At 48.5% G+C, this 22,796-nt stretch overlaps 1 protein-coding gene across 1 annotated transcript; it reads right to left on the bottom strand.

Moving 5' to 3' along the window:
• Nucleotides 1-20,716: 20,716 nt before the first annotated feature.
• LOC144497648 (putative G-protein coupled receptor 139) lies at nt 20,717-21,607 on the bottom strand. Its single transcript, XM_078219089.1, has one exon. It carries the CDS (start codon nt 21,605-21,607, stop codon nt 20,717-20,719), a length of 891 nt encoding a protein of 296 aa, XP_078075215.1.
• Nucleotides 21,608-22,796: the final 1,189 nt, after the last annotated feature.

The raw sequence follows: 22,796 nt of genomic DNA, 5'->3' as shown, positions 1-22,796 counted from the left end.
GTAGAGGAGACTGGTGGTGATTTAACCTGAGGGTCACTGCACTGCAAGTGAGGGGTAAGGCGGGGTCTTCATGGATAACCTCAGCCGGTGCGGGAAATTAACCCGTGCTGTTCGCATTGCTCTGCATCACCAACCAGCTGGCCAGCCATCTGAGCTCAGTGGCTAATATCAGGAGTCAGACTGACAGGATGTTCAAGTCAATGGAGAAGACTTCAGCATTGGGGACATGGGTTCACTTCAACTCGAGGGAAAGCTGTGCACCGGATATGAAATTGGCCACCCACGGTGACTGATTTTCCTCTCTGTTGATGGGGAAGGTAATTGGATTTGGAGGCCAGCACTCCGACACAGCCGAAAGTTAAAATTAACATCGGGTCCCCCCCAGCAGTTGTGAAACACCTGAAGAGGCTGGATTGCTGCTTTCTCACACGGACACATTTCTCCTTCCAGGAAAACCTAGCGATTCGGTTCCAAACAATACATCCACGTTAACTCTGATCGAATATGCGTATTTTATTCGGTTAAACTATTTCGTAGTTTATTTATTGTTTCACAAGTAGACTTATATTGACACTGAATTGAAGTTACTGTGAAAATCCACCATTGGCCGCACTCCGGAGAATTTATCAAGGCCCATGCATGGATGTCCCACAGATGAATTTTTAAAATTGGGTGGCATTGGCTGGGCCAGCATTTATTGTCCATCCCTATTTTGACCTAGAGAAGGTGGTGGTGAGCCGCCTGCTTGAATCGCTGCAGTCCACGTGCTGTGGGTTGACCCACAATGCCATGAGGGAAGGAATTCCATGACATTGACCCAGCGACAGTGAAGGAACGGCGATATATTTCCTTGTCAGGATGCTGAGTGGCTTGGAGGGCAACTTGCAGGTGGTGGTGTTCCCATGTACCTGCTGCCCCTGTCTTTCCAACTGGAAGTGGTCGTGGATTCGGTAGGTGCTGTCTAAGGATCTTTGGTGAATTGCTGCAATGCATCTTGTAATGGTAAACACTTCTGCTACTGAGCGTCGGTGGTGGAGGGAGTGAATGCTTTTCGATATGGTGCCAATCAAGCGGGCTGATTTGTCCTGAATGGTGTCAAGCGTCTTGAGAGTTGTTGGAGCCACAGGCAAGCGGGGAATATTCCATCACACTCCTGACCTCGGCCTTCTGGATGATGGATAGGATTTGGGAAGTTAGGGGGTAAGTTTCTCCCCACAGTATTCCGAGCCTCTAACCTGCTCTTGTAACCACTGTGTTTGCTTGGTGAGAGCAGTTGAGTTTCTGGTCAATGGTTACCACATGTGCCCAGGACAACAATATTAGTCCAAACTCCTTCAGCGAAAAAAAAACCTTGATTTTGTTAAAGATTGAGAAGCCGTGAACAGCGAGACTTGCCTCGATCTACTGGTCACTTGGTGAGGTCCAATTGAGGCATCAAACAACAACTAGTTCCCCAACTCCATCATCTCGACCTTCCAATACTTCAGACCATAAGATAAAGGAGCAGGATTAGGCCGTGCTGCCTCGAATCTTCTCTGCCATTCGATCATGGCTGATATGTTTCTCAACCCCATTCTCTCGTCTTCTCCCCGTAACCTTTGATCCCCTTACCAATCAAGAACCTATCTATTTCTGTATTAAAAACACTTAATGACCAAGCTTCCACAACCCTCTGTGGCAATGGGTTCCACAGATTCCTTCTCATCTCGATTCTAAAGGGTCGCCCCTTTACTGTGAGGCTGTGCCCTCGGATCTCAGTCTCTCCGACTAACGGAAATATCTTCCCCACGTCCACTCTGTCCAGGCATTTCATTATTCTAAAATTACTTGAGGAATTTGAACAGGAGAATCAATGGGTATTTCACCATGTTCAGAATCTCTGCCCGGAACCTCCTCTGGGTCAATATATAAATGCATGTGTTCGTACAGGTGCTGCAATACATCATCAGGAGTGTGATTCTCATTGTCAGATGAAGCCAACTAACACCTTCCAAGCTACGTATCTCAGTGAAGTCGAACAAGAGGTCAAGCATTACGATTGGTGTCCACAGAATCATAAAGCTCCCGGAGACAGCAAAGAGCAGGACGATAGTCGTTGTTCTGCTCTTCAACACGGGGTCGCTGCTGCCCTCCCCAGTGCCGTGAGCCTTCAGGGCCCTGCGAGACCTACTGGCCATCAAGATGTGCCGGACAGTGAGAGAATTCAACAGCAGCAACAAGGGGAATGGCAATAATGGGGCTGAGAGGCTGGCGACCCACTTGTAAGCTGTCCATGCTGGTGAAGAAACGTATCCTTTCACTGTGCGGCAGCCCCACTGCACATTGGCAACAACAGAGTAGGGCTCATAACGGAAATAGACCGGAATATTCATGGCAAAACTGAGTACACTCACGGCCACTAGAATCAAAGTGGCAGTTTTCCTGGTGCAGTATTTTAATTTTAGTTTTGGACAAGAAATGGCTACAAAACGGTCAAGAGTAAATAATGTTGTGGACCAGACGGACAATTGGACGCTGGACACTTCTATGAAAGTGATGAAACTGCACACACTGGTGTACATCAAGAATGAATACGGGAAATGAGAGCGAAAGATGCCTACCAGGGTGACGTTAAAAATGCAGACCAGGAGATCGGCTATCGCCATGGTGATCATATAACAGGTGATCCCTTTGGAGAGGCCGCACCTTCCCCGGGACAGGACCACAATCGCCATCAGGTTGGCTGCAAGAAAAATGAAAAAACAATTACTCCCCCATTTGCTGCCTGTTCAGTTACACTGAGGGAAACTTAGCACGGCGAATGCACCCTGACCAATATGTCTTTCGGACTGTGGGAAGAAACCAGAGCATCCGGAGGAAACCCATGCAGGCACGATGGAGAATGTGCAGACCCACAAAGAGAGTGACTCAAGCCGGGAATCGAACCAGGGTCCTGATAAGCACTGTGCCACAGTGCCACCACCACATTAACATAATTAACATGAGGTACATGTGAGTTAACAGGCAAACTGTGGTCAAACTCACCACACTGCACATTAAATGGCAGATGCGACCAAGACAGATTCCATGGATTTCTCCTCAACCCACCCAAATGTCAGTGTCCTTTGTGAATCACAACAACCTGTTAATATTCTCTCTCAGATCCGCAGATCCATTCAAATAATGAAAAATAAGTTTCTATTCTTGGCAGAACTGTCACCAGAAACTGGAGCAGCGATGGTCAACATGGAGGCAGCAACAGACAGCAAGGGGGAAGAAAAAGACAACACATCGAAACCAGGGCTTTCTAAAATAAATAGTTGCTTCCTGTTACTCACCAGGGATACTGATAATGACAAGAATTGGATAACCAATCACAGTGATGTCGACAGATTTGGTTGTTCCCATTTTACACGGAGATTATTGAAACTTCCCGAGAGCAAGCCTCCAACTGGCGCTGTGCGGAATGCATTGGAAGCAGCACACAGATTTATACCTGAACCAATCCTCCAATGGCTCGGTGAATTTACCTAACAGCTGCCAGCGGGGACACAGGCAATCCAGCAAACAACATTAATGAAATGATTTTCAGATCAGGGGATAATTTCATCACCAGTAACACTAATTTGGAGAGTCGCGGGTTCACTATTCCCCTGGATTTTAGGTTGTATCTCGTCACAGGGTCAGTACACCATCAGGGTGCTTTTGAGAATTATGTTCTCTTGGTATTCCTCCCAATCCAATGGCCTTTTAGACCATAAACCACAAGGAGCAGAATTAGACCATTCGGCCCATCGAGTCTGCTTCGCCATTCAATCATGGCTGAAAAGCTTCTCAACCCCCATCTCCCGCAACCTTGGTCCCCTGACCAATCAATAAACTTTCAATCTCCATCTTAAATGCACTCAATGACCCGGCCTCCACAACCTTCTGTGGCAATGAGTTCCACAGATTCACCACCCTCTGTTTGAAGAAATTCCTCCTCATCTCAGTTCTGGAGTGTCGTCCCTTTACTCTGTGGCTGTGCTCTCAGATCCTAGTCTCTCCTCCTAATGGAAACATCTGCTCCACGTCCACTCTATCCAGGCCTATCAGTATTCTGTTACTCACTGTATTTCGAATAGGACAGGCACTGACCTGACTCTCCCGCTCGGTACTGGCTGTGTGCAGATCAGTTGCTTCTTATTTGTGCCGTGTCTGTCCATGAAAGAACTCCAGACCCGATTTTCTCAGGATCAACGTGGAGGCAGCAACAGACAGCAAGGGGGAAGAGGCTACAGAAGGATATAGATAGGCTGGAAATTTGGGCCAAGAATTGGCAGATGGTGTTCAATCCAGATAAATGCGAAGTGATGCATTTTGGTAGAACTAACGTAGGCGGGAGCTATACGATAAATGGCAGAACCATAAAGGGTGTAGTTACGCAGTGGGACCTGGGTGTGCAAGTCCACTGGTCCTTGAAGGTGACGTCACAGGTGGAGAAGGTAGTGAAGAAGGCATATGGCATGCTTGCCTTTATAGGACGGGGCATAGGGTGTAAAAGTTGGGGTCTGATGTTGCAGTTGTATAGAACGTTGATTCGGCCGCATTTGGAATACTGCGCCCAGTTCTGGTCGCCCCACTACCAGAAGGACGTGGAGGCTTTAGAGAGAGTGCAGAGGAGGTTTACCAGGATGTTGCCCGGTATGGAAGGGCTTAGTTATGAGGAGAGGTTGGGTAAACTGGGGTTGTTCTCAGTGGAAAGACAGAGGATGAGGGGTGACCTAATAGAGGTGTATAAAATTATGAAAGGCATAGATAGGGTGAACGGTGGGAAGCTTTTTCCCAGGTCGGTGGTGACGTTCACGAGGGGTCATAGGTTCAACGTGAGGGGGGTGAGGTTTAACACGGATATCAGAAGGACGTATTTTACACAGAGGGTGGTGGGGGCCTGGAATGCGCTGCCGGGCAAGGTGGTGGAGGCGGACACACTGGGAACGTTTAAGGCTTATCTAGATAGCCACATGAACGGAGTGGGAATGGAGGGATACAAAAGAATGTCTAGTTTGGACCAGGGAGCGGTGCAGGCTTGGAGGGCTGAAGGGCCCGTTCCTGTGCTGTATTGTTCTTTGTTCTTTCTTTGACCAGTAACGTTGTCCTTGGAGGAGACAAAAGTTTGAAATGCCAGTTACCTGCTCGGAGAATAAACAACGGTTTCGATCAGAATCTGTAAAATTCACACTGCAACGTTAGCAAGGTCAAACAATCTACAATATCTAACTTATAATCCAATATTCAGTTTTAACACGAGATACATGCGCATTAGCAGGGAAGTGGTGGCCAAGCGCACCACACTGCACTTCACATGGCAGATATGACCAAGATAGATTCCATGGATTTGTCAGCAACCCACCCAAATATCAGTGACCATTGTGAATCACAACACGCTATTAAATCAATGTTCCTCTCAGGACAGGTTTCAACTCATAACGTTTGAAATTTAGGTCTGAATCCTCTGGCCATTTACGTCGGCGAGATTCTCTGGTCCAGGCGGAAGTACAACCCTGTCCTCAAGTTTCCCTCCAGCATGGGTTGGCATCAATGGGAATTCCCATTGACAGTGGCGGGACCAGAGAATCCCGCCACTAGCAAACAACGTGCCACCTCCCGCTGGTGGGAAACACGTGGCTGGGATGCCGGAGAATCTCGCCTTAGACTCTGAATTCCCACATATGGCATTCTGACTCGGAATTTCTCAGTCTTCTGTTGGTTCAAATGCTTCTCCTGGGCCTGTGTTCTCTGGGATTCACACAAATGCACTCCCACCTCTAAATTCCAGCTCGTTTTCACAAATCATTAGTTTCACTAAGCGAGCATTGTCCTGGGTTTCTCCAAACTCCAGTCTTGCAGCTTGATGCGCGATATAACACACGAGAGGCGTGATGGTCTCGGGAAATAAAGGCTTTTATTGCCAACAATAACAGAGCTACCATATACAATACACGATCCCAGACTAAAGGGTCACCAGGCAGAGCAGTGACCTTTATACCTCTCCCAGGAGGCGGAGCCGACTGAGGTGTACCATAGCAACTATACTAACAGGTAAAACAGCCCAACCCTAAGCCCAACAGTAACATATATACAGACTCATAGTACTGGCCAGACCATGGCTCAGCACTACCGAGTGGGAACCAACAATGGTTCACCACATTCACCCCTCCTTTGAAAACAAAGGCTGGCAGGGTACAAAACACAGAACAATTGTCCATTTGTCTATAAGTTCAAGCAGTCTGGGGGACCACACCGTCGTTGTGACCTCCTCAACACCGGCGATGACACCGGTTCAGGCAATCGCGGTGGCGTTCTCTCCAAGGCGATGTCCAGCGACTCCTCCTGTGCCTCACGGGCCGGTAGACCCCGAGGTGGTGACAATCCGCTGAACTCGGGCACGCCTTGAAGTGGCGACCATCTCCTGGACTCAGGCAAGCTGTACACGGGAGTAAGAGGGTTAAGTGGTGGTCCCGATACTGCCCGCGCCGTGTCAGGAGGGGAAAAAATGGTTGGGGGGTCCCTAACAGTAGGTGTGGGAGCGACAGGGGTTTCCAAGCCCCCTGCTAGCGCCAGATCTCGAATCGAGACCGTGTCCTCTCGCTCGTCAGGATATGCCACGTAGGCATACTGAGGGTTGGCGTGGAGGAGATGGACCTGTTCAACCAAAGGGTCGGACTTGCGGGTCCTAACATGTCGCCACAGGAGGACAGGACCTGAGTACGTCAACCAAGACGGTAATGAGGTCCCAGAGGAAGACTTCCTAGGAAATGAAAACATTCTGTCATGAGAAGTAGCGTTGGTTGCCATACACAGGAGTGAGCGTATGGAGTGGAGCGCATCAGGGAGTAACTCTTGCCAATGGGAGACTGGAAGACCTTTAGACCTCAACGCCAGTAAGACAGCCTTCCAGACTGTAGCATTCTCTCGTCCGACCTGTCCGTTACCCCTTGGGTTGTAGCTCATGGTTCTACTAGAGGCAATCCCATATGAGAGCAGGTATTGCCTCAAGTCATCGCTCATGAACGACGAGCCCCTATCGCTGTGGATGTAACAGGGATAACGGAACAGGGTGAAAAGATCACGAAATGCCTTGATAACCGTGGCAGCGGTCATATCAGAACAGGGAATGACAAAAGGGAATCGTGAGTACTTATCAACCACATTGAGGAAGTACACGTTCCGATCTGTCGAGGGAAGGGGGCCCTTAAAATCCACACTCAGTCTTTCGAAGGGACGAGTGGCCTTAACGAGTTGTGCCCTGTCAGGTCGGTAGAAGTGCGGTTTGCATTCCGCGCATACCCGGCAGCTTCTGGTTATGGAACTGACATCCTCCACCGAGTCGGGTAGATTCCGGGCTTTTATGAAGTGGAAGAGCCGAGTGACCCCCGGATGGCAGAGGTCATTGTGGAGAGCCTGCAATCGATTCTCCTGCATACTAGCGCATGTTCCACGCGACAGGGCATCCGAGGGCTCGTTGAGTTTCCCTGGACGATACATGATATCATAATTGTAGGTGGAGAGTTTGATTCTCCACCTCAAGATCTTATCATTCTTGATCTTACCCCATAACGTGTTATTGAACGTGAACGCCACGAACCGCTGGTCCGTGAGCAGAGTGAACCGTTTGCCCGCCAAGTAATGGCGCCAATGCCGAACGGCCTCCACAATGGCCTGGGCCTCTTTTTCCACCGCCGAATGTCCAATTTCAGGGCCTTGGAGGGTGCGAGAGAAAAAGGCGACGAGCCTGCCCGCCTGGTTAAGTGTGGCGGCCAGGGCGAAGATGCATCACTCTCCACCTGGAAGGGGATGGACTCATCGATAGCGTGCATCGTGGCTTTCACGATGTCGGCTTTTATTCTTGCAAAGGCTAAGCGAGCCTCTGGTGCTAGGGGAAAAGAGGTAGACTTGATGAGCGGACGGGCTTTGTCCGCGTAATTGGGAACCCACTGTGCGTAGTATGAGAAGAAGCCTAAGCATCTTCTCAGTGCTTTGACGCTAGTGGGCAGGGGAAGTTCAAGGAGAGGACGCATACGGTCTGGATCAGGGCCAAGGACCCCGTTATCCACCACGTATCCGAGGATAGCTAGGCGCCGCGTGCGAAATACACACTTCTCCCTGTTGTAGGTCAGATTCAGGCGAGATGCAGTGCGTAGGAATCTAAGAAAGTTGGCATCGTGGTCCTGCTGGTCATGGCCGCAGATGGTGACATTATCCAGGTACGGGAAGGTAGCCCGCAGCCCGTTCTGGTCCACCATTCGGTCCATAGCACGCTGGAAGACCGAGACCCCATTCGTGACACTAAAAGGAACCCTTAAAAAATGGTACAGGCGACCATCCGCCTCAAAGGCCGTGTATTGTCGGTCCTCTGGGCGAATGGGGAGTTGGTGGTAAGCAGATTTTAAGTCGATGGTGGAGAATACCCAGTACTGCGCAATCTGATTGACCATGTCAAATATGCGCGGGAGGGGATACGCATCCAACTGCATGTATCTGTTAATGGTCTGACTATAGTCTATGACCATCCGGGGTTTGTTCCCATTCTTAACCACCACGACTTGCGCTCTCCAAGGACTAGTGCTAGGTTGGATGATCCCTTCCTTGAGGAGCCGCTGAACTTCAGATCGAATGAAGATCCGATCTTCAGCGCTGTAACGCCTGCTCTTTGTTGCGATGGGCTTGCAGCCTGGCACGAGATTCTGGAATTGGGAGGGTGTGGTAATCCTAAGCGTTGAGAGACTACATGTGGAGCGCGTTGGGCAATTTAGAGGCTGCGGGTCTCCCACTGAAAGCGGAGGGAGTGGCCCACCGTACTGCAGGGTTACACTCTTCAAGTGGACCATAAAATCTAGTCCTCGGAGTATTGGCGCGCAAAGGTGCGGTAACACAAGGAGCTTGAAGTTCTCATAGACTGTGTCCTGCACCGTCAGATTGACCATGCAACTCCCTAGCATGGTGACAGACCGGGACCTTGACGCCATCGAAATTGTCTGCTTGACAGTCCGAATCTGGAGACCACACTGCTTCACGATGTCTGGATGAATGAAGCTCTCCGTACTCCCGCTGTCAAACAAACAATAAATCGGGCGTTTGTTTACCTGTATGTCCATCATGGACTTTTCGAGTCTGTGAGGCTTGGCCTGGTCCAGGATGATCGACGCCACCGTTGGTTCGTGGGCGCAACTGCAGGCAGCTGAGATGGTTGATGACGACCCCTGCTGGTCATTCACAGTCGGTGCCGACCAACATGGCTGCACGTGGACGATGGCGCCAAACCCTGCGGCCCCTGCAGGTCGCACGTGTCTTGCGACTCCGTTGTTCGGAATGGCGATGTCCTGGAATTGCACGTGGCAGAAGACCTTGAAGATGCAGAAGACAAGGAGGCCGGCTCCGGGGAGTCACACGCCGCACTGCTGTTCTTGGATGGAAGTTTGGACCGGCATACCTTGGAATAGTGCCCCTTCTTGCCGCAGGCGGAACACAACACCGCTTTAGCTGGACATCGCAGCCGAGGGCGTTTCACGCCCCCCCCCCCCCCACAGAAGTAACACCACGGGCCACCTGGAGCTGCTGCCGTCGTCAGGTCCGAGGCTGGGAACGCAATCGCGCAGTTTTTCGGTCCCGCTGAATGAAGTGAGGTCTGTGACTGCCCCTGCCACGCTGTCTCCACGTGGTCGTCGGGGTACATCGCCAAACTTTTGGAGGCTGTTTCTAGAGCGTCAGCTAACTCTATGGATTCAGTGAGGTCGAGGTTACCTTGCTCCAACAGCCGAAGGCGGATGTGCGATGAGCCGATTCCCGCCACGAACGCATCTCGAGCAAGGTCGTTCATGTACTGGTCTGCCAACACTGCCTTGCAGTTGCAGGCTCTGGCTAGCTGTTGAAGCTCGCATGCGTACTGTTCCGTCATTTCGCCGGGATGCCGCCGTCGAGTGGCTAGAAGGTATCGAGCATGCATCTCATTCGGCAGTTTGTTGTATCGCTTCTTGAGAAGCTCGAGGGCCCCTTTGTAGTCGGTGGCCCCACGGATCGCTAGGCATACAGCGTCGCTTACCCTCGCGTGGAGGACCCGGAGTCTGTCGGCGTCGTTGTTGACCACTGTGGAGGCGTCGAGGTAATCCTGGAAACACTTCAACCAGTGGTCGAAAGTGTTCGATGCACCCACCGCACGTGGGTCCAACGTAAGCCGTTCGGGTTTAAGCATTTGCTCCATGTTTTCTTTGTCGTTTTTCTTCACAAAAAAAGAATTTATTTGTTGGCAATAAAATTGATGCGCGATATAACACACGAGAGGCGTGATGTACTCGGGAAATAAAGGCTTTTATTGCCAACAATAACAGAGCTACCATATACAGTACACGATCCCAGACTAAAGGGTCACCAGGCAGAGCAGTGACATTTATACCTCTCCCAGGAGGCGGAGCCGACTGGGGTGTACCATAACAACTATACTAACAGGTAGAACAGCCCAACCCTAACCCCAACAGTAACATATATACAGACTCATAGTACTGACCAGACCATGGCTCAGCACTACCTAGTGGGAACCAACAATGGTTCACCACACAGCTGCACTGACCTGTAAATGTTTCCAGCATTTCTCTGTGATCTGCAAACAATATGAGGTCCAAACGGCAACCAACACCTCTCCAGCCAACACACAGATAAACTGAAACCAGAGAAGTTTCGCAACCTCCACCCCTCTCCATAACAACATAGCTTTTCAGGGTTCACCGATTGCTTTTAAACTAATTTATCTCCGAGCGGCACAGTGGCACAGTGGTTAGCCCTGCTGCCTCATAGTGTCAGGGATGTGGGTTCAACTCCTGGCTTGTGTCGCTGCCTGTGCGAAGTCCACACGTTCTCCCCGTGTCTGCGTGCTTTCCCTCCGGGTGCTCCGGTTTCCTCTCACAGTCTGAAAGGTTACGTGCGTTGTGATGCAATATCAATCAAGCGAAGACTAGTTTGTATGCAAGAACAAATAGGGCGGCACGGTAGCACAGTGGTTAGCACTGCTGCTTCACAGCTCCAGGGTCCTGGGTTCGATTACCGGCTCGGGTCACTGTCTGTGTGGAGTTTGCACATTCTCCTCGTGTCTGCGTGGGTTTCCTCCGGGTGCTCCGGTTTCCTCCCACAGTCCAAAGATGTGCAGGTTAGGTTGATTGGCCAGGTTAAAAATTGCCCCTTAGAGTCCTGAGATGCGGAGGTTAGAGGGATTAGCGGGTAAATATGTGGGGGTAGGGCCTGGGTGGGATTGTGGTCGGTGCAGACTCGATGGGCCGAATGGCCTCCTTCTGCACTGTAGGGTTTCTATGTTTCTACGTTTCTAGGCTTTTATGAGCAAAAGACTTGGAGCACACCCATGCCGATGAACTGGTCCAGAGACTGAGGCAGGGGGTGGGGAGCAGTCACCTTTCTACCTGGACCGGGGGGGAGGAGTCCCAGGCAGGGCCGGCAGGGGCATGTCCAGGCATCTCACACACACACAGGCAATAAGCTAACAATGGTTTACCACACGTTGGCCATGCTAAATTCTCCCTCAGTGTACCTGAATAGGCGCCCAAGTGTGGCGGCTTGGGGATTTTCACAGGAACTTCATTGAGGTGTTAATGTAAGCCTACTTGTGACACTAAGAAATAAACTTCAGAAAGTATCTTTAATGCCAAAAGACAAACATTCAGTGGAGACACCGTTTTCCAAGTTCTTCAGTGAAGGAAGCCCACCTCCTGTTTTGGGTCTTACCATGAAATCTGCTCGCCCCTGACATCAAAATGGCTGCAAATGTTCAACTGCCATAGGCTCCAAGATGCTTTCATTCGAGAATAATAAAATCATAGAATTATAGAACCATGGAATCCCTACGGTGCAGAAGGAGGTCATTCGGCCCATCGAGTCTGCACCAACAGCAATCCCACCCAGGCCCTATTCCCGTAACACCATATATTTACTCCACTCATTCACCTGATACCAAGGGGCAATTTAGCATCGTCAATCAGCCTAACCCACACATTGTCCGCACAGACAGTGGCCCAAAGCCAGAATCGTGCCCGGGTCCCTGGCGCTCTGAGGCAGCAGTGCTAACCACTGAGCCACTTTGTCACTTTCACATGTTCTACAGTTCAACTTTACTCATCCCAGAACTAAACCATTACCACTGAAATATTAACATGAACCGTGAGATCGATATTTATAACAAATTCTGCAACAATTTCTGGGCTGACCTGACATCCAGAACATTCCATTAACTTCCTCCGAAACTGCTCATTAGTCATTCCATATCAAGACTATGCTGCTATTAACCTGCTCCTGGAAAGCATCCTTTCCGGATGTATCAGGAGCAGGGATGGTTCCTGCTCTGACCGGGACCGCAATAAAGTACAAAGGGTCGTGAAAGTCGCCCAGTTTATCACGCAAACCAGTCTCCCATCCATTGACTCTGTCTACACTTCCCGCTGCCTCAGAAAAGCAGCCAGCATAATTAACCCCACGTACCCCGGACATTCTCTCTTCTACTTTTTTCCATCATGTACCAACCGACTCAAGAAAAGCTTTTCTTGCTGCCATTAGACTTTTGAAAGGACCAACCTTATACTAAGTTGATCTTGCTCTACACCATAGCTGTGGCTACAACACCACATTCTGGACCCTCTCCTTTCCTTCTCCCCATGTACTCTATGAACGGTAAACTTTGTCTGGATAGCGCAAAAGAAACAAGACTTTTCACTGTACCATGTGACAAAAATGAACCAAGTCAAATTAATAAATCAAAATGTATAATCTAATGGAATTCTTTCCGTGTTTCAAGCCTGTCCACCCCAGTAATCTCCCGTTGGCTTACCACCTCCAGCCTCAGAAAACTTGGTGTCTTTGACTCTGCTTCCTTGTGTGTGTCCCTTGTGACTTAACTCACGGGAAATCCTTCCCTGAATCACTCTGCCTTTCACCCTCGTTTCCTCCTGGAAGATCACATTGAAATACATTTTCTTCACCCATCAAACCATCGGAAGGCTGAGACAGTCCGATTCAGAGTGGCTCTTCTTGGAACTCAGAGGCTTGATCGTCAAAAGTAAAGGGTCAAAACCTGTCCTGAGGGCGACACAGTTTGAAGGAAATGTTGTGACTCACAGCGGTCACTGACATCTGGCTGGGATGCTGATAAATCCATGGAATTTGTTTTGGTCGCGTCTGCCATTTAATGTGCAGTGTGGTGCGCTTGGCCCTTTGCCTCAGTGTCTGTTATCACATCGTGTCACGATCTTCCACGGGGTATTTTTGGATGTGAACAGTGATATTTGATTGACAGGTTCTGTAATGCATTCACCAGTGGAGTCGCTCCAAGTTAGTCAGAGGAGGTGACCTATATTGATGGTTGATGGTCGGCGATGGAACGTGGTTGGAGTCCCTAATTTGTTGGTGGAATTACTCCTGGAGTGAAGCACACAATCCTCACATTAATGCCAAAACAGAAAAGTTGCTGGGGTCTAATCTGGCTTCCTGATGTAATTTGGGATTCTGCTCCAGGGCACGAACACATGATCATACACAGACCTCAGTCCCCAAACACATTGGTGAATTTATTTGAGGCCTCAACTTTCACCCTGCCCTGGATCCAGGATGCAGCTTAACCGTAAAAACCACCTTGTCGATCGGAACATCTGCCCCCTGCAAAGACAGAAGGGCAATGTAAAATTCTGATGAATTGGTGGTTAATTAATTTAAATTGTCCTCTTGATTGTTGGTGGGTGCACATCTGACTGTCACCCGCACTCACTGATCACAATATTGGACAAAGGCATAGCTTCAAGTTTTATTTATTTAATAGTGTCACGAGTAGGCTTACATTAACACTGCAATGAAGTTACTTTGAAAATGCCCGAGATACCACACTCCGGCGCCTGGTTGGTTACACTGAGTGAGAACTTAGCGTGGCAAATATACCTAACTAGCGCGTCCTTCAGACTATGGGAGGAAACCCACACAGACACGGGAAGAATGTGCAGACTCCGCACAGACAGTGATCCAAGCCAATAATCGAAACTGGTCCCTGGCACTTTGATGCAACAGCACTAACTGCTGTGCCACCGAGCTGTCCCAGGGGATTAGTGGGGTGATGGGAATAGAGCGTGTGTCAGAGTCGATGCAATTTCAATGGGTTGAATGGCATCCTTCAGCCCATTGAGTCTGCACCGACCACAATCCTATACAAGCCCTATCCCCTTCACCCCATCTATGAACCATGTTAGTCCCCCTGACACTAAGGGGCAATTCAGCATGGCCAATCCACCTAACAAGCACATCTTTGGAGTGTGGGAGGAAACCAGGGCACTCGAAGGAAACCCATACTGACACGCGGAGATTGTGCAAACTCTGCACAGACAGTGAGCTGAGCCGGGAATCGAACCCAGGTCCCTGGCTCTGTGAGGCAGCTGTGCTAAACAGTGTGCCACCGGGATGTATGCCTGATGTTTCCTTTTGTAATTTCACACACTTCTGATTCGGGCACGTGCTGAACATGGTATGTAAAGTTCTGGCAGTTTTGGAATAGTAACATCTTGTGGTGATTGTTCCCTTCAGGGCAGCACAGCAGAATAGGGTCTCCTGACTTGAGGGACCATTCGGGACTGAGAGTGGGTAATCACCCCACAGAGTGGAGTCCTCTCTTGGGCAGAAGATATCTAGAAGGCACATAGAAGACATGTAGGAACTGGGGCATTCGGTGGGCTGTTCCCATAGCTGCTGGGGGTGGAGGGGGAGGGGGCTGCAAGCCTCTGTGCAAGCTTTCCCTTGTAAATTGAGGCTTGTGTAATGAGGTCTGAGAATGAATCATTACACATCACTGATCCAGAGGAGCACGAAAACAATAATAAAAGAAGAAAGAGCAGCAAGAATTGTTTTGATGTTTGATTGGGAGTTGGTATTTCAATGACTTTACATTTTTTACAGTAAAACAAACTTTATTTAATACCACAGTTCAACTCTAACTCTAACAAATGAAGCAGTTTAAATATTCCCCATTGAACAACATTTAAAAGAAACAACTCTCATTTATTATTTATCACCATTGCAGTTCCAAATAAGCAACTTTCTTCTTACAGACTCAAAAACAACTTTAAATACAGTTCGCAAACAAAACGTGGTGTATTCAGTCTTGAAGCTTTCAGAAAGAGATTTTCAGCTGCACAGAAACTTTTTGTCCTCTGTCTTTAAACAAACCCCAGCCCGAACTGAAAGCTGTGTTTGGCCTTTGCAACATGGCGAGTTGCTTCCATTAATCACAGCATCACATGACCCTGTCAATCTCAACCCACTTTCCATTCCTTTCATTAAAACCTCAGGGGAGCTTTTATGTTTGTTGCCAAACGTCTGTTTGACTCTCTCCTAAGTAAACACTACATTGTGAAAATGAGCAATTATCCTGCTCCTCCAGCATCTGAGCTGTGTTCACTCAAGGCATATCGACTACCTGTAGTAAGGAATCGAACTTTTAAACAGTCTCATTAACATACAAAAACAACATATGTGTATACATCTATAGGAATATTATACTCATCACACACGCTGCCCAGGCACAATTTTGCAGTGGCTATTTATTTTTCTATGGGTCCGAGGCTCCCTGAGACAGCTCTGCTGTGTCTGTCCCCCTGAGGGATGTTATAAAGCAGAGGTGGATCTCCCCTTTGAGAACTACACAGAAACACCCAAAGGGGAGTACCTCACCCTATAATCTGTAAAAAGTGTGTGTGAAGAGGTGTGACCTGCTCTTCAGCAACTTCTAAATAAATATAACTCCCCAACACTCTCTCTGATATCAACATATAACAATTTATTTATCGAACTAACGGTGAACAAATTAACTAAACTATTAACTGTTCCCAAATCAACAAGATTCTAATGGTTTCCTGTTCAGATAAATACAATTCCCACTCTCACAAAATATAATTTAGTCATTCTCAAAATTACAGCCAGGTTTGGTGTCTTCTGTGATATTCTGAGCCTTCTGTGTTGATCCTTCTGTCTGGAAATTCTCTGTCCGTTAGTACCTTTGCTCAGTCAAGGGTGCTTTCTCTAAGACATGGATGAAGCTATCAGAGCCAACAATTCTCCCTCTCTCTCTCACTACCTCTATCTCTGTTAATTTCTCTCTCCCTCTCTCTGCCTCTCTCTGAGAGAGAGAGAGAGAGCCAGCGAAACAGAGAGAGAGAGAGAGCCAGCGAAAGAGAGAGAGAGAGAGCCAGCGAAAGAGAGAGAGAGAGAGAGAGCCAGCGAATGAGGGAGAGAGAGAGAGAGCCAGCGAAAGAGAGAGAGAGAGAGAGAGCCAGCGAATGAGGGAGAGAGAGAGAGAGCCAGCGAAAGAGAGAGAGAGAGACAGCGAAAGAGAGAGAGAGAGAGAGAGCCAGCGAAAGAGAGAGAGCGAGAGAGAGAACCAGCGAAAGAGAGAGAGAGAGAGAGCCAGCGAAAGAGAGAGAGAGATCGAAAGAGCCAGCGAAAGAGAGAGAGATATAGAGAGAGAGCCAGCGAAAGAGAGAGAGAGAAAGAGCTGAGCAGAGAGTTGTTAACTCTTGCAGTTGGCAGTTGCTCTCTCTTCTTTGTCCCACTGCCCCCTACTTTTATACCCGTGATGACATATGAATATTTCCCACAATAGGATTCGTCCTAGGTTGTCAAAACCATCAGATTTAAATTCAAAATGTTCTTGTATCTGAGTGCCTGCTTCAAGTTGATTGGCAAAATTCAAAAGCCTGTTGTCTTGGTAACACTGCTGCTTGGCCTTTCGATACAAATGTTTCAGTTTGGGCTCTCTGTGTACTTGCATTTTTAAACTCTCGAAGCACTAAGAAAGTGTCACCTTGTATCGGGACCATGCAATACTTGTCCCCCGAGCATTTTGCAATTTATTTACAATTCCCAAACACCAAATTCTAACTTTGTGAAAGGAAGCTCACTGAAAAGGCCAACCCGCATCCTCCCTTTTCTCAGCACCACCCCTCTCCGTGCCCTCCCCGGCAGCAATCAGCCTCACACAGATCCAGTTTCCCACTTGTTGGCTTCGTCGTCAGTTCTGGTTCCGTTGACTGCCCGACAGGTGAAAAATTCAGGCCATTGTTATCCGTTTATTTCAATGGGCTTCTGTAGTGAGTGTTAATACATTATTGCAAATCTTCCAATGTAGTGGTCACAGCTGACTGAATACGATTGTTATTCCTTTAAAATAATAGGAGAAGACGACGGCACGGTGGCACAGTGGTTAGCACTGCTGTCTCACAGCGTCAGGGACCCAGGTTCAAGTCGTGGCTTGGATCACTGTCTGTGTGGAGTTTGCACATTCTCCCCGTGTCTGTGTGGGTTTCCTCTGGGTGCTCCAGTTTTGTCCCACAGTCCAACGATGTGCGGGCAATGTTGATTGCCACTTAGTGTGAGGATGACTAGCTCGGGTAAATGCATAAGGTCATGGGGATATGGCCTGGGTGGCATTGTGGTCTGTGTTGACTTGATGGCCCGAATGGCCTCCTTCTGCACTGTCGCGATTCTATGATAAGAAATAGGAGCAGGAGTAGACTATATGGCCCCCACCAGCCTGCAGCTCCACCATTCAACGCAATCAGCAGGATCTCCTTCCTCTACTCTACTTCCCATCTCATTCCCTAATATCCATTCATTCTCTAAAAATCCAGAAAGCCGTCTCTCTCAGCCCAGGATTTATTCAATGATGGATAATTGACCAGGACGCCATGGTACAGGAAGCCATTCAACCAGTTAAGAGGAATGTGGTGCGTGCAGAGGGCTGGAGAGCCAGAGGATAGACGCAGTTTGATTTAATTTTGATTTGATTTGATTTATTGATGTCACACGTATTGGGAAACAGAGGCCGGAATTTTACCAACCAGCCCATCATGGGAAATGGAGAGGGCGGGAGACAGGCCGTCGGAAGACCCATTGACCCCGGGTGGGATTTTCTGGTTTTGGGGCAAATTAGGCCGTAAAATCCCACCCGGTGAAAGGTATTGTTTCTTGTTCACTGTACAGAAAAAGCATACAGTATGTAGAGTACATCGGGGAGAAGGAAAGGAGAGGGTGCAGAATGCAATGTTACAGTTATAGCTCGGGTGCAGAGAAAGGTCAACTTAATATATGGTCGGTCCATTCAAAAGTCTGAAGGAAGCAGCGACGAAACTGTTCTTGAGTCGGTTGCTACGTCACCTCAGACTATCAGAACTTTTTCCCAACGGAGGAAGGCGGAAGAGAGTATGTCCGGAGTGTGTGGGGTCCTTGATTATCCTGGCTGCTTTTCTAAGGCATTGGGAAGTGGAGACGGAGTCAATGGACAGGAGATTGGTTTGTGTGATGGACTGGGTTATTTTGCAACCCTTTGTAATTACTTGCGGTCTTGGTCAGAGCAGGAGTCATGCCAAGCTGTGATACATTCGAAAGGACGCTTTCTATGGTGCATCTATAAAGATTGGTGAGAGTCGTAGCAGACATGTCGAATTTTCTTGGCTTCCTGGGATATCGTTCCCGAATTTTCTCCAAATCCCTCACTCCTAAACTTGCACTAATTTACCAAATTTAAAACCATAAACTTGCAGAGCAAATCCCCTCAGTTCCTGGTCAGAATGTGGTGGGTTCCAGTCACAGGACAGGACTTGAAGTCAATAATGGAGGCTGTCACTCCATTCCAGCACTGAGGGGGCGCTACACTCCCACTGGTGCTGTCTTTCAGAGACGACCTTCAATTAAGACGTGTTCTGTCCTCCCAGAGACCGGTTCGACATCAGCTGGAGTATTGTGTCCACTTCTGGGCGCTACACTATAAAGTAACTTCACCATAGTCCCAGGTGAACATAGGCTGCTCTCCCCTTTGAGGGGAAGAGGTGACTCATGTGATTTAATCTGAAAGTCGCCCCACCTCAGGTGAGGGGCAAGGCAGGGTCTTCATGGATAACCTCAGCCAGTATGGGAATTGAACCCACGCTGTTACGATCGCTCTGCATCACCAACCGGCTGGCCGGCCCCTGAGCTAACTGGCTAACACCAGGAGTGGGACTGACAGGCGGTTCAAGTGAATGGAGAAGACTTCAGCATTGGGGACGTGAGTTCACTTCAGCTCTCGGTGAAGCTGTACACCGGATATGGAATTGGCCACCCACGGTGACTGATTTTCCTCTCTGTTGATGGGGAAGGTAATTGGATTTGGAGGCCAGTTCTCCGACACAGCCGAAAGTTAAAATTAACATCGGGTCCCCCCCAGCAGTTGTGAAACAGCTGAAGAGGCTGGATTGCTGCTTTCTCACACGGACACATTTCTCCTTCCAGGAAATCCCTGTGATTCAGTTTAAAAGAAAATCCACGTTAACTCTAATTGAATCTGTGTATTTTATTCAGTTAAAATACGTTTGCAGTTTATTTATTCGCGTCACAAATAGGCTTACATTAACACTGCAATGAAGTTACTGTTATAATCCCCAATTGGCCGCACTCCGGAGAATGTCGCATTGACAATGCATGTATGTCCCACAAATGAATTTTAACAATTGGGTGTCACTGGCTGGGCCAGCATTTATTGCCCATTCCTAGTTGACCGAGAGAAGGTGGCGGTGAGATGCCCTCTTGAATCGCTGCAGTCCACATGCTGTGGATTCACCCACAATGCCGTTAGGGAGGGAATTCCAGGATTTTGAACCAGCGACTGTGAAGGAACGGCGATATATTTAAAAGTCAGGATGCCGGGTGGCGTGGAGGGGAACTTGCAGGTGGTGGTGTTCCCATGTACCTGCTGCCCCGGTCCTTCCAGCTGGAAGTGGTCGTGGATTTGGAAGGTGCTGCCTCAGGATTTTTTGGTGAATTGCTGCAGTGCATCTTGTAATGGTAAACACTTCTGCTACTGAGCGTCGGTGGTGGAGGGAGTGCATGCTTTTAGATATGGTGCCAATCAAGCGGGCTGATTTGTCTTGGATCGTGTCAAGTTTCTTGAGTGTTGTTGGAGCCGCACCCATCCAGGCAAGCGGGGAATATTCCATCACACTCCTGACCTCTGCCTTGTAGATGGTGGATAGGCTTTGGGATGGCGGGGGTGAGTTTCTTGCTGCAGTATTCCGAGCCTTTTACCTGCTCTTGTAACCACTGTGTTTATGTGGCAAGTCCAGTTGAGTTTCTGGTCAATTGTAACCACATGTGCCAAGCACAACAATATTCGTCCAAACTCCTTCAACAAAAAGAAAGATTTTTGTGAAAGATTGAGAAGCCGTGAACAGTGAGACTTGCCTCGATCGTCTGGTCGCTTGGTGAGGTCCAATTCAGATATCAAACAGCAACTAGGTTCCCAACCCCCTCATCTCAACCTTCCAATACTTAAGACCATAAGATATAGGAGCAGAATCAGGCTATTCAGACCTCCCGCCTTCTCTGCCATTCGATCATGGCTGATATGTATCTCAACCCCATTCCCCTGCCTTCTCCCTGTAACCTTTGATCCCCTTAGTTATCAACACCTATCAATTTCTGTATTAAAAACACTCAATGACCTGGCTTCCACAGCCCTCTGTGGCAATGAGTTCCACAGATTCACCACCCTCTGGCTTAAGAAATTCCTCCTCATCTCGATTCTAAAGGGTCACCCCTTTACTCTGAGTTTGTGCCCTCGGATCTCAGTCTCTACAACTATTCGAAATATCTTTCTTACGTTCACTCTATCCAGCTTTTCATTGTTCTAAAATTACTTGAGGAATTTGAACAGGAGAATCAATGGATATTTCAACATGTTCAGAATCTCTTCCCGGAACCTCCTCTGGGTCAATATATAAATGCACGTGTTCGTACAGGTGCTGGAATACATCATCAGGAGTGTGATTCTCATTGTTAAATGAAGTGAACTGGCATCTTCCAAGGTAGGTATCTCGGTGAAGTCGAACAGGAGGTCAAGTATTACGATTGGCATCCACAGAACCATAAAGCTCCCGGAGATAGTGAAGAGCAGGACGATAGTAGTTCTTCTGCTCTTCAACACGGGGTCACTACTGCCCTCCCCAGGGCCGTGAGCCTTCAGGGCCCTGCGAGACCTACTGGCCACCAAGATGTGCTGGACGGTGAGAGAATTCAACAGCAGCAACAAGGGAAATGGCAATAATGGGACTGAGAGGCGAGCGACCCACTTGTAAGCTATCCATGCTGGTGAAGAAACGTATCCGTTCACTGTGCGGCAGCCCCACTGCACATTGGCAACAACAGAGTTGGGCTCATAACGGAAATAGACCGGACAATTAATGACAAAACTGAGTACACTCCCGGCCGCGAGAATCACAGTGGCAGTTTTCCTGGTGCAGTATTTTAATTTTAGTTTCGGACAACAAATGGCGACAAAACGGTCAAGAGTAAATAATGTTGTGGACCAGACGGATAACTGGACGCTGAATACTTGCATGAAAGCAGTAACACGGCACACACTGGTGTACATCAAGAAGGAATACGGGAAATGAGAGCGAAAGATGCCGACCAGGGTGACGTTGAAAATGCAGACCAGGAGATCGGCTATCGCCATGGTGATCATATAACAGGTGATCCCTTTGGAGAGGCCGCACCTTCCCCGGGACAGGACCACAATCGCCATCAGGTTGGCTGCAAGAAATTGGAAAAAAAATTACTCCCCGAGCCGCCACACTCTGGTGCCTGTTCGGGTTCACTGAGGGAGAAATTAGCATTACCCATGGAACTAACCAGTACGTGTTTCAGACCGTATGGGGAAGCGGAGCATCCGGAGGAATCACATGCAGAGACCGAACAACGTGCAGTTTCCACACAGACATTCACCCAAGCCGGGAATGGAACCCCTGTCCCTGCCGCTGTGAGGCAGCAGTGCTAAACACGGTGCCATCATGGTGCCGCCACATTAACATCATTAACATGAGGTGCATGTGAGTTTCCAGGCAAACTGCGATCAAGCTCACCACAATGCACATTAAATGGCAGATGCTGCCAAGACAGAGTCCATGGATTTCTCCTCAACCCACCCAGATATCAGTGTCCACTGTGAATCACAACTTCCTGTCAAAACTCTGTCTCGGATCCCCAGATCCATGCAAATAAGGAAAAGTATGATTATTCTCTTGCTTAAACTGTCACCAGAAACTGGAGAAGCGATGGTCAACCTGGATTCAGCAACAGACAGCAAGGGAAAAGAAAAAGACAACACATCGAAACCAGGGCTTTCTAAAATAAATCGTTGTTTCCTGTTACTCACCAGGGACACTGATAATGACAAGAATTGGATAACCAATCACAGTGATGTCTACAGATTTGGTTGTTCCCATTTTACACGGAGATGATTGAAACTTCCCGAGAGCAAGCCTCCAACTGGCGCTGTGCGTAATGCATTGAAAGCAGCACACAGATTTATGCCTGAACCAATCCTGCAATGGCTCGGTGAAGTTACCTAACAGCTGCCAGCGGGGACACAGACAATCCAGCAAACTTCATTAATGAAATGATTTTCAGATCAGGGGATAATTTCATCATCAGTAACACTAATTTGGAGTGTCGCGGGTTCACTATTCCCCTGGCTTTTAGCCTGTTGCTTATCACAGCGTCTCTACACCATCAGGGTAGTTTTGAGCATTTCATTATATTGGTAGTCCTCCCAATCCAATGGCCTTTGAGATCAGAAGACCACAAGGAGCAGAATTAGGCCTGTTGGCCCATCGAGTCTGCTTCGCCATTCCATCATGGCTGATAAATATTTCAACCCCATTCTCCCGTAACCTTTGATCACTTCACGAGTCAAGCACCTATCTGTCTCTGTC

The sequence above is a fragment of the Mustelus asterias genome, chromosome 8, assembly GCF_964213995.1.
Source record: "Mustelus asterias chromosome 8, sMusAst1.hap1.1, whole genome shotgun sequence".
Lineage (NCBI taxonomy): Eukaryota > Metazoa > Chordata > Chondrichthyes > Carcharhiniformes > Triakidae > Mustelus > Mustelus asterias.
This window is presented reverse-complemented; position numbering and strand designations above follow the sequence as displayed.

Bases quoted from the DNA above. Each gene is read 5' to 3' on its own strand.
- LOC144497648 (XM_078219089.1), bottom strand. From the start codon at position 21,607: ATGGCGATTGTGGTCCTGTCCCGGGGAAGGTGCGGCCTCTCCAAAGGG.